At 35.9% G+C, this 13,063-nt stretch overlaps 1 protein-coding gene across 2 annotated transcripts in view; it reads left to right on the top strand.

The window, feature by feature from the left end:
• LOC131050582 (probable sodium/metabolite cotransporter BASS1, chloroplastic) overlaps positions 1 to 11,532 on the top strand; it is a 77,554-nt gene extending 66,022 nt beyond the window's left edge. For both annotated transcript variants that reach the window (XM_057984780.2, XM_057984781.2), the window contains exons 3-8: positions 9,924 to 10,017; positions 10,221 to 10,254; positions 10,371 to 10,425; positions 10,581 to 10,664; positions 10,760 to 11,047; positions 11,200 to 11,532. In XM_057984780.2, the coding sequence (XP_057840763.2) occupies positions 9,924 to 10,017; positions 10,221 to 10,254; positions 10,371 to 10,425; positions 10,581 to 10,664; positions 10,760 to 11,047; positions 11,200 to 11,346 (702 nt within the window). In that variant the 3' untranslated portion in view covers positions 11,347 to 11,532. The remainder of the gene's footprint in view (positions 1 to 9,923; positions 10,018 to 10,220; positions 10,255 to 10,370; positions 10,426 to 10,580; positions 10,665 to 10,759; positions 11,048 to 11,199) is intronic.
• Positions 11,533 to 13,063: the final 1,531 nt, after the last annotated feature.

Below are 13,063 nucleotides of genomic sequence, written 5' to 3'. Positions count from 1 at the left end.
CGAGATCTTCAGTAGTCAGGAACTTTGTTCAAGAGAGGATAAGGTGCCTTTAGGTATTTTATTCTGTGTTCGCATGTGCATAAAAAACACATCAACAGTTAGAAACACGATTCAAGATGCTGAAGGATTTGCTGCTTCCAGAGGAACCTTTAGAGATAGCAGGAGATTCCAAAACCACGCCAACTACATTTCTGTGATGTGTAATATCATTGAGTCTGAACCTCACAATGTTGAAGAAGCTATGTCCCATCATGCTTGGAAATCAGCCATGGATGAAGAGTATGGGTCTATCATCAAGAATGATGTTTGGGACATTGTACCCGGACCCAAAGGTAAGTCCGTTGTTTCTTCTAAATGGTTGTTTAAAATTAAGCATAATGCTGATGGTAGTATTGAAAAATACAAAGCTAGGTTTGTAGCTTGTGGTTTCTCTCAAAAGGAAGGAATAGATTATGAAGAAACTTTTGCTCCTATTGCTAGATATACTTCTATTAGATCTATAATAGCCATTGCTGCAGCCAAAGGTTGGGAACTGCATCAAATGGATGTTAAGACAACCTTCCTCAATGGTGTCATTGAGGAGGAATTCTATATCGAGCAACCAGAAGGTTATGTAATCCATAAAAGAGATTCTAATGTTTGTAGGTTGAAGAAAGCCTTATATGGGCTTAAACAGGCTCCTCATGCTTGCTATGAAAGAATTGATAAGTACTTACTAAGCTTCGGATTTCGTAAGAATGATGTTGATGCTAACATTTACTTAAAGGTTTATAATGATGATATGCTTATTTTGGTTTTGTATGTGGATGATTTATTTCTCACTGGTGAAAATAAACTAATCATAAGATGTAAGAAAGAATTAGCCTCAAAATTTGAAATGAAGGATTTAGGTCTAATGCATTACTTCCTAGGGTTAGAAGCTAAGTCACAAGGTTCGAGTTCGAGTTCGAGTTCGAGTTCGGTAGCTATGGAGTTCGGATGAAGTTCGGCAAGGGCAAAAAGTTCGGAAAAAAAATTCGGCATCAAATTCGCCTTATATAATTTTTTTTTTTAAATTAGTAATATATCCAACAAATTATCAATATACTTAAGATTGCAGAATAGATTCAAAATCATTATAGAAAGATGCAACATTCTTAATATAAACCATGGGAAACATGTGATATCATGATTGTCAAGTTTTTTTTTATCAAAAAGATACAATCAAACGTCGAGACTTTAGAACTTCAAAAAAGCTACAAGCCTAAAAAGTCATCAAGACTGCAAAGATGTTTTTAGTGAAAAAGGTATAATCAAAATTCAAGACTATAGAGCTTCAAAAAAGCTCCAGGTCGTCAAGAGCACATGGCTGAGTTGCTGCTGTAGCATCATCATCATCATTAGTATCACTGCCCAATTCATCATCCACAAAGTCATCCTTAGGCTCATTTGCAACTCTAGTTACCATGCCTTCTGAAATTCGTTGTTGTGAAGATGTGGAGTCATTTGCTAATCTAATCATGAACAATTTTAAATTGCTCCGAATGTAGACAAGATCTCCCAACTTTCCGGACAGCAACTTGTTCCTCTTTTTGGAATGGATGTGGTCAAAGCAACTCCAGTTCCTCTCACAAGCTGATGAGCTGGCTCCCTGACTCAATATTCGAATTGCAAAGCGTTGTAGTTCAAGATTTTGTGCTCCATAGCTCATCCACCATCTATAGCCAGGTACCTCATCTCGTGTCATATCATCTCGGGCTGCTTCTATTCCAAACAACCCTTCTGCTCTCTTGTATTTCCAACTTTGGTCTCTAATTAGACCTGCAATTGTTCTATCTTGTTCAAACCTGCCAATGGCTTCATAAAACCCTGGCATGATTTCAGGATCAGCTTGTCTATCAATATGAAATAACTTAGGCTCCAAATAGCATGCTGCTGCATGCAAAGGTGTGTGCATCATCTTCCATCTGGAATCAACTATCTCCCAAATCTCCATGTACTCTGCTTCTACATTATTTAGTGCTCGCTGAATAGATTCCTTACAACGGTCCATGCTTTCATAAAGCATGCCAAGGCAAGGAGTGTCACCATCCACCATATGAAGATCATCAACAATTGGTCCACATATATTCAAAACTTTTGCTCCACTCTCCCAAAAGTTGCTGCTCAAAATGATTTGCTCTATGTTCTTCCCCTTAGCACTTTTAGAAAGTGCTGAACTTTCCCACTCATTGGAACAAAGAACCAATCTCAAAGCTGCTTTCTCTTCAATCACTCTTTTCAAAGTGATATAAAATGAAGCAAACCTTGTGTCACAAGGCCTCAACAACTCCCTAGATGCATGTTGCCTGTATAGACTCAATGTGAGACGGTGGTTTCTAATGGAATTTGGCACTGCTCTTCCTCTATGGATTGCTTCATGTATCCATGGGAATTTTGCCAAGTCATGAAGTAGCAAATCTAGACAATGGGCTGCACATGGGCTCCAATATATCTGTGGGTACTTCTCTACAATCAACTTCCCAACAGCCACACAATTCGCTGCACTATCAGTAACCACTTGAACCACATTTTCCACCCCTACTTCAAGAATGGCTTCATCTAGTATCTGAAAAATATATTTTGAAGTTTTCTTCTGGTTCATGGTGTCAATCACTTTCAAGAAGACAACACCTTCAGGGCAAGCTACTAAAACATTAATCAATGGCCTTTGACATATATCTGACCATCCATCACTCAATATGGTGCAACTTGTTACTTTCCAAGAAGCTTTGACCTCAGCTAACTTTTCCGTCACTCTATCTTTTGACCTCTCTAAAAGAGTTGTTCTGAAAGCCTCTAAAGTTGGAGGTGTGTACCCTTTGCCAAACTTTGCAACTTTCTGAATTGCATTACGAAAATGAGGATTTCTTGCCACGTTGAATGGAATGGCACTTGTATAAAACAAATCAGCCAATGCATCATCCACTTGTTGTTTCTCTACCGGTTTCCAAAAGCTTTTCAATGTTCCGCTTCCTCCTGATGCACCTGTGGCCTTGGCTAAACTGGAAGAGGAAGAGATAGATGTAAACCTGGACACATCCTCTTGAATTCTTTATTTTTTTTGTGTTGTCTTGAGCATTCCTACAATCGAAGAGGACTGTTCTCTTTCTAAACCAGCTCTCATTTTTGCAGTCACTTTTGGACATGCATTAACACCTCCTCCTGCACCCCCACTGATTCCAAGTAAGTGGTCTCTTGCCCTTGTTAAACTTCCTTTGAAAGGTTTCTTACATTCCTTACAAAAGAGCTCATTACCATCACATGTCACATATTTCCATACTAGAGAATCTGATTTTTTAGGAGGCATTTTGTTACAATCTGTAATGTTTCAAAAGAAAAACAATATTTAGTATTTAAATTATTTACATTCTATTTAAAAAACATCAAAACTAAATATATGAAATTTTTACTTTTGACTTTAAAGGAAAAGTAATATTAAATTTTTATTATTAAATCTGAATATATATTCTAAAACATGTTTTATCTTGTTATGTAAAACATAATACATATAAAATATAAAAACATCTATTTAAAATATAAATTAGAAAACATAAAATTTATCTAAAATACAAATTATTATAAAATATAAAAATAAAATATAAAATTTATCTTAATATCTAATAAAACATAAAAATATAAAAACATTTATATAAAAGATTGGACAATATCTTAATATCTAATAAATATAAAATATAAAAACATTTAAATATAAATATAGAATATCTTAATATAATAATTATTAATATCTAATAAATTATTATAAAATATAAAAAAAAAAAAAAAAAAAATGTGGGAAGAAATAATGGCCTACCTGAACATGCAGGCCCGAATGGCGCGAACACACAGGCATGCAGGCACCAACACGCACAGGGCGAACAGGGAGATCACGTAGGGCGCGAACACGCACAGCCGCACAGGCACGACGCACAGGCACGACGCACAGGCACGAACAGGTGTGAGCGGAAAAACAAACAGAAAACCCTACTCCGTGCAGCGCAAACTAATTATTTTTTACACGAAATGGGCATCATATTTATTAAAAAAATTTACGTAAACCCTAAAAAGCGCCCACAAAAAAATGCTTTGAAAACCGGGACAGTGACGTGGAAACCCTACGAACTTTTGGCGTATTTTTACGATTTTTTTGCAGCATTTATGGGTTCGCCGAATTCCGAACTCCAAGCCAGAAGTTCGGCGAACTCTATGACTTAGGTTAGAAGTATGGCAAAATTCCAATGAAATTTTTCTCTATCAAGGAAAATATACTATTGATATTCTGAAAAGATTTAGAATGATGGATTGTAAACCCATGCATACTCCTATGGAATCTAACTTAAAGAAATTAAGTATTTTTGCAGCTAACTCTGATTTTGCAGATCCATCTGAGCACAGGAAGTTGATTGGATCCTTGATGTATCTAGTCAATACAAGGCCAGATATCTGTTATGGGCTGAAGTATTCACTTAATACCTCAATCTTCTTGGAAGGCTATTCAGATTTAGATTGGGTAGGAAGTGTCAAGGACAAGAAAAGTACTTCGGGTATCTGCTTCAATTTGGGCTCTGCAGTGATCTCTTGGGCATGTAGAAAGCAATCTTCCGTAGCATTAAGCACTGCAGAAGCTGAGTACATTGCAACATCCGTTGCATCTAGAGAAGCAGTGTGGCTTCACAAACTCCTTGTTGGGTTATTTGGTCAAGCTAGTGGTCCTACCACCATTCATTGTGATAATCAAAGCTGTATAAAGATGTCAATAAATCTTGTGTTCCATGACCAGTCCAAACATGTGGAAACACACTATCACTTCATTCGGGATATGGTGCAAAGAAGCGCCATTCAGCTAAAGTATATTAGCACAGATGAATAGGTTGCGAATATCCTTACCAAACCCTTATCTAGAGTGAAGTTCGAATACTTCAGAGACAGACTTGGTATTGTGGAAAATGAAACCCTGGTTGAGAGGGAGCTCCAATCTCAGTGACTCTATCTGTTGTGCTTTGATTATTCTTTGCTTGTGTGCAAGAATGAAAAGTATTCAATCTATGCTTGTGTGCTAGATGGAAAATTGTAATTATGTAAAGACCCACTTGTGTATTACACTTTCTATGCTTGTGTGCTAGAACCATCCTATGCTTGTGTGCTAGGTGGAAGATGTAATTCTATGCTTGTGTGCTAGATCCATTCTATGCTTGTGTGCTAGATGGAACTCTAAAGGTTCAGATTATGTATTCTCTTCTTCCCTAGTTAAGAGGGAGTGTTGTTTATAAATAGGGAAGATGGGTTCGGATTGCCTTAAGGCAACATCCGAACCCATTTAGGACTGGGTCCTATCTTTAAGGGGTAGCGTGCCCCCAAGACAAGTCCAGCCCCATCCTCCATGCTACACTAAAAGCCTCATGCCACAATAATATAAATTGGCACCAAAAGGATTAAGGTCGACCTAGGTCAAAGATCCATATAAATAAAGATAAAGTGCAAACACAATCAATCACTAAATTCATTCATGCAATCAGCAAACTAGCTCTGCAAATAAAAGGTGCAAATTTACCTAGGGATTGTGCGAACTTGTCAAGGATTGTGCGAACTTGTCCAAGAGGACATAGGCCTTTTTGGTGCAGACTTGAAGTGCTTAGAAGTGCAGATCTGACATACAAAAAGGATCAGATCTGGAGAAGCAAGCTAAATATTGTATTTGTGCAATTAAGAGAGAATATGTAATCTGATCTGTGGGTTTTTAATACTGGGTTTTTCCTCCTTGGAGTTTTTCCCAGGGTATTTGTGTTTGTCTCTTGTTTACTTTATTCATTTCTGAGTTTACTGAATTATGGTTTACTAAAATGTTACAAATCTGATTAACAAACTAGGGCATAATTAAAAGACATAAATCTGATTACTGATCTAGGGCACAAAAATTAACACTATAAGAGTATTAGAATATATTGGAGAGTTGGGGAAGCATATGTAGTTGCCCTTAAAATAGGCCATCCTTCGGAAAAGAGAGGACCTTGATCAAGGAGTCCCCCTATTCTCCATTTCCTAGCATTCTTGAAGATGTGTTAGAAAACCACCTGTTTTTTGCTGCACGTGAAGATGAGATTGCCACACATAAGAGAAGGAATTGGCCATTGGAAAGGGCATTTCAAAATGAATCTTGAGAAATTGCTGATCAGTGCATTGCAAGATATATCTATACAAATGGTTTGCCCTCCAACATTGTTTAATCATCATATTGTCAAGAAATGATGATGATGATTAGTGAGGCTCCACAAAGATACAAGGGCTTGGGTTTTCAGAAGGTGTGCAACACCTTATTGACAAAGGAGGTGAAAATTGTAAAAGAATCTAGAATCATTGAAGCCCATTAGCGATGCATGACTAAAGATTGGTGGATACCCATTGTTTTTGACGGATGGAAGGATGTCAAAAATTGGCCTGCGATAAATGTGATTGCAGTGTCCCCTAAAAGGGAAACACTTTTAAGAGAAAGATTGTGAGGAGTAGGTGAAGGATGCAGAATTTATTGCTAACATCATCATATGAACCATCGAGGAAGTGTGTAGTGTGCACCCTGATTTTTTTTTTAAAACTTGCCAATCAATAGGTCACATGACAATGCAAAATAGAGCTCTCTGCTGATGGGAATCTCTGTTATGAATTTATTCAATGTTTCTTGCAATGTGCTTTCAATGTTCATGAAGATTTTGACTTTCAATAAAGCATAACAATGATAAACAAATGCATGAATGTCTCTTGCTGTCATAAAGGACTAAATTTACTATCCAGTGCTCATTATATTACTGTCCATAAACCTCAGGTTAAACATCAATTTTAGCAAACTTAATGACATGAAGAAACATTCATATGATTTTCTCAACAAAGTTCCTTGTAAAATGTATTTGCTGATAACATGCAAGGCTATTTGAACACATTAAAGTCAGTCACAGGTGGCTGCAATTACTGTAGTTGAACACAATCCTAAACCTCTATGAAATAGCATCAAAGATTGGTATGTCTGCTTCCTACCTTCAAATTTGTTAGCTCAATCTTGCTCCCATCTGTCTGATGGACTTCAAAATACTCAGATAACCTTAAACCTGAGAGCTGAGCAGAAATTGCAGTCAGATGCCTGTTGGAAATGGTGCTCAAGAACAGGGGAGAATACCATATTTCAGCTGACAATGCCTTGTCTTGGGAACAATCACCAATGCTCTTGGGGTCTAGGCGTCCAGCTTTGTGAAAAAATTGAGACCAAAATCATTTAACATCTGTCCAAATTCACATGCCCAGTTAGAAGCTCATGTAAGGGTTGCAAGAGTCTGGAAAACTCAGACCAACAAAAGCCTTCTGATATACCTTCACAACTTGATTGCCCAGCTCTTAAAATGTGATAGGAACAATACCCACAAAAAAATAATCTAACCCTTGGTCTCCATGAGCATCTTGAGAGCTACAACCTGCATTTTGAAGAGGTACAGCTCAGTCTGATGTGCACACAAAATGGTATAAAAAATCACCCAAAAGCAACTTCAAACCCCTTTGGGAAATTAACAAAAGATACCTCTAAACAGCTTTCAAAATACCATAAAGATTTTCATACTCATTTAACCCCAAATCAACAAAACTCTGTGAAAATCAAGGTATTTTCTGAGTGAAAATACTAAATCAGCTAGGGTGGATCTTTCACCACCGAAACTAGAAAGATTGTAGAAGGTTTTCATTCTCAACAAGCAAGCATGATTCTAGAGTGGAACAACTATTCTTAAACTACTAAAGTGAAAGATTTTTTTTAGGCCATTGGCTGCTGGTAAAGGGAAAATTAGTTAAATAATTAAATTAAGTTGTCAAAAATGTTACCTCTAACTAATAATTTAATTGATAGCTTATATTTAATTATTTAAAAAGGTGTTTTAACTGTGTAGATAGTATCACTAAGCTCAAGGTGCTAAAAAGTGGTCAGAAGGACACTTCATATTATTTTATTAAGGAATTTTTTAATTTTGAAAAACAAAAATGCTTTTTGGAAAAGTAATGAAAAAGCAACAAAAAAGTAAAATCACTCTTCTAAAAAAAAAAAAAAAAGCAAAGAAATGTCTTTTCCAAAAATAGCTCCAAATAGGTTATAAAAGGAGGTTAGTTCTTTAAAAGAAGGGTTACTGTTGCTCTAAGAATAAATTTTGTTGCTCTATTTACTCAAAGGACAAAAATCCTTTTAGTAAATCTAGTTTTGAGGAGGAAAACCCTCTTAGCTGTTATGTGGTTTCATGAAGGAAGCACTATTGCGTTGAAAGTTGCAGATTGAGTTCGTTGATTCAATGGGTATTTGGTTGTGATTTGTAATATTTTGGGTCGCGGGGATTTTGTGACTTCTTTGTGGATTCAATGTTTGGTGTGATTTATATATTCCAGAAAATTAAAAATAATAGTGGTGTGTGGGAATTTGATTTAATGTGTAGTGTTTGTTTTGTGTAATATACAGACTTAATAATGAGTATATTGTTTTTGCAAAGCAGAAAATATTTTGATTTTTAATGTGAAAGACCAAGTGGAGGAAAAATTAATAAATCGGCAGTTTGGGTTGGAAATAATAGTGGATTATCAGTTGATTGATTTAGCTAACAACACCTTTCATTTTTCCAACTTCTTTTTGGGTAATTATTTTATGATTTTCAGTTTTATGCTAATTACAATTTTATAATAATGAAGAAATGTATTAGAAAATATTTTGACTTTGGGTTGCAGGGATTTTTGTGACTTTTTGTGGACTCAATGTTTGGTGTGATTTATATATTCCAGAAAAATTAAAAATAATAGTGTGGTGTGGAAATTTGATTTTATGTGTAGTGTTTGTGTTGTGTATAATGCAGATTTAATAATGAATATATTATGTTTTGTTTTGGTCAGCAAACGGCAAAAGTCAGAAGTTTGATATTAAAAAGAAACTTTCAGAAATACAAATAATTAACAGTTTGTGATCCCTTCTTAGTCTGCGGTAGCAGTGAAGATTTACTGATTAAATCTAATATCGAACAACAAAATATAAAGAGTTTATCAAAGGTATCGGAAGTCTCCTATTGTCAACCTTACATCTTAGAGCTTAGATTCAAAAGACTTAACAAAATAAAGGGTCTACAAATTCATATCTCATTTAAATTTGAAGACAACCCTAGGATGTAAACCCAAGGAGGGAGCGAGTGTGTTCTGCACCACGTCGACCATGGCCTCTACCACCATGACCCCTCCCTCCACGCCAACCCCTTCCTCGACCGTGACCACGACCGCCACCTTGAGAACTCTGCCCTGGAGCGCTTCCTTGAGCACCCTGCGGATGAGCTGAATATATTATGTTTTTGCAAAGCAGAAAATATTTTGATTTTTAATGTGAAAAACCAACTGGAGGAAAAATTAATAAATCGGCAGTTTGGGTTGGAAATAATAGTGGATTATCAGTTGATTGATTTAGCTACAACACCTTTCATCTCTCCAACTTCTTTTTGGGTAATTATTTTATGATTTTCAGTTTTATGCTAATTGTTTGACGAAATGTACATTTTTTATAATAATGAAGAAATTGATCAAAAAATGATTGTAAATGAAAGTCATTCCTCATTATAATAATCTGGAAGGTATACCACCAATTTTTTTCTGTTTTGGATGTTCTCATTGTAATAGATCCTTAGATCGTAGTAGCATTGGATCCCATTTTATTTTCTACCATTATTCACCTTGCATGGCGTGAATCGGAATTGAGTGAGTTAATCCACCATTTTGGCGTTGATGCAACTTTGTTTGCACTCACTATCAGTTAGTTTGGTTAGAGCAATTCTATGATTGTTGAGTCTCTTATGCTATCCAATGTTTGTGGAGAGGGTGGGATTTTCTAATAGGCATGCTCCTGTTTGTAGGTGATGCCAATTTTAGGAGCTCTTCTAAGCAAATTATTATGCTTACCTTCCCATTATGCAGCAGGATTAATATTGCTTTCTTGCTGTCCTGGAGGTAGTTTCTTGTTCTGACATTGGGCCCGAAACAAATTGTGTTCCATCAATTTCTGCTTATTATAGTTTTCCCGGATTCTATCTAAATACTCAATTAACATTGGGTAAAAACTTGTTTTATGTTTTGTTTCTATGACATTGAAAGCTTAATCTAGGTTAGCAGTGTTCCATAGGAAAAGCATACTAAATTGGAGCTTTTTGCAGGGACTTCAAGTAATGTGGTCACTTATTTAGCACGGTGTGTATTTCTCTTGATTACTTTTCTTACTTCCTTTTTATACATGTCATTACAGATGCAGAATCTTGCGAGTTATATTATTATATCTAGCATTCAGCTCTTGGACTGCTGTGCAGGGGAAATGTGGCGCTTTCTGTTATTATGACTGCTACTAGCACCGTCTTAGCTGTGGTATCTTTTTTTGTACTGTTGTATCTTCGTTATACATACATAGTTTCTTTTTCTTTAGAATTATATATAATTGATCTTGAATTTAATTTAATTTTTGGTGTTTTTCTATTGATGGCAATGTCTTACTTTTCTGGCTCATTATACTTTGCTTACAGATAATGACACCCATGTTAACGGCAAAACTTGCAGGACAGTATGTTGCAGTTGATGCAGGTGGTCTGCTTGCCTCAACACTGCAGGTGATTTATGTATGGAGCGCTTTGCTTTGCTTTTTTTAATTGGTAGATTATAATGACTAAGTGGTGTTATATTTTTCCCTTCTATAATTGAATAGGTGGTACTTCTCCCAGTCTTAACTGGAGCCATTATAAATCAATATCTGCCATCTGTAGTTAACAAAATTTCTCCATTTACCGCTCCTGTTGCAGTTGTTAGTGTCTCATCTCTCTGTGCTAGTGTAGTAGCACAAAATTCCTCTATTATTCTGTCTTCTGGTGGGCAAGTTGTTGTAGCAGTAGGTGCTCTTCATTCAGCTGGATTTCTCTTTGGTTATGTTCTTTCTAAGGTTCTTGGCTTCAATGAATCAACATCAAGAACCACGTCCATAGAAGTTGGCATGCAGGCATGTTTCTACTAAGTGTTCTGATATTTGGCTATATGTTTACACGAGTTTTTGAAGCACTCTCTTATAATTACATGTCCATTAATAGGTTGCTCTTCAATGCTTACATTTTCCAACTACAATTGTAATGTTTCCCATGTTTGATGCTACAGAATTCTATTCTAGGGTTGGTCCTTGCAGGCCAGCATTTCAGCAATCCTTTGACAGCAGTGCCAAGTGCTGTTTCCAGTGTCTGCCAATTGATTTTTGGCAGTGCCTTGGCTTGGTGGTGGCGCATGTCCTGTGACAATGAAATTTAAGGTTGAGTCCTTACATCTGATTTGCAGAGATATTTTGATGCCATGTGAAAAATTATGTACTTGTTGAGTATATTGCCTAAATTCCAAGAGATTCAGAATAGAGATGGTCTTTTTATGCTATAAAATACAATAGATCTTGATGGGAAGCTTCACTTTGAACTTATGTATAATCTACATTTTATTCAATTTTTTACGTGTTCCTTGCACAAAATCTCTTGAACACCATTAACCACTGACTACAAAGAACACAATAATTTGTTAATGGAATTATCCCTTTTACTGTCTATAATAGGAATAAGGAACTCCTTAATATGGTTAATATTTATTCTTCTATTCCGTTTCAAAAAATAGCTAATAACTGTGTTAGTCCAATTTTTATTGATGATGTTTTTAAGTTCTATAGAAGTCTAACGAACCAGTAGTGGAAATTTTGGAGCTTTCTTAACAACTCTAACCATGTTTTCTCAAGTCAATTGTACAAGCTCACTAATCTTCAATAACATAAACCGAATGAATCTGATTTATTGGATACTTCCTATTTTAGAAGGCTGTGAAAGGAGGGATCCACATCTCCTCTGATAATATGTTCTAAAGAAATGGATCTTGTGCTTCAAGCTTGATAGATAAACTGAAATTGTTATCTTACAAGCCTGTAATTAGAGTGCAGATTAAAAGAATAAGACATACACAAATTTTTCAATGACCATGGGTGAGGAAGAGTTCTTGGAAATCAAGAAAGCTCAAAGATAATGAAGTTGAAGCAATGCATCAGATTTCATTAAAGATAAGAAAGTTGAAGCAACGCATCAGATTTCATTGGTTCATCTTGCCTACGAGCAAGTTGAAGACTCATTCTTCTAACCCAAATATGGGGAGCTTACAGTATAGAGAGTAACTACTACAGTAAGATCTCCCCAACTCAATTTTGTCATCCTGGATTGAAGAAGTATCACAATTAAGAGGATTTGAAAATGTGTTGAAGTCTCTTCCAAACAAAATAGCCTGGCGAGTTCTACTGGAAAAGTAATTTATTTTTAGTGCCATATTTTTGCATTGAATATTAGCTAATTCTATTTAATTGGAGTAGAGCAAGGATATCAACCACCATCGTTTATAATACCAGAGCACTAGAAGATTAAATAACTAAATATATATTAAAGCTTATCAACTGAGAAATTGTAGTTTTTAGAATGGCTGAAAGTGAGTGTTGGCTATCTTAAGGTTTTTATGTCATAGGTGCTTTCCTTAGCATTTGTCAACCTACGTATTCTCAATTAATGCATGATTGTTTTCATTCCTTGTAATTACTGAAATTTATTGCATTGAGATTGACCATCCTGCTCTTTGGGTGCTATGTCTGTTCTTATAATAGCAGCTACTCTATAGACATATATTGGATGTACTTGTAGTTGTGAATATTAGAAGCTTGTGATCATGGTCTCCAAGGAGGCATGCAAATTTGCCACCTAGGTTTTTTTGATGAATACGTGCATCAGAATCTATTAATAAGAAAATATAATACACATCTACAAAAAAAAGGTAGTGGGACACAAGGTCACCCCTCGATACAACTATGCAGCTAGCGCACACCCAATAGGAGGCGGAGGGGGTCTCTATCATCCGGTTTTACCTATACATCAACAAGGTCCGAAGTGATGTTAGGTAGAGACCACCCCTCGTCAGCAATCGCCTCTCCTTTCTCTTTATCTTCTACCCT

This window comes from Cryptomeria japonica, chromosome 8 (assembly GCF_030272615.1).
Source record: "Cryptomeria japonica chromosome 8, Sugi_1.0, whole genome shotgun sequence".
In the NCBI taxonomy this organism is placed as follows: Eukaryota; Viridiplantae; Streptophyta; class Pinopsida; order Cupressales; family Cupressaceae; genus Cryptomeria; species Cryptomeria japonica.
The sequence above is the reverse complement of the archived record's forward strand: the minus strand, read 5'-3'. Positions and strand labels throughout refer to the sequence as shown.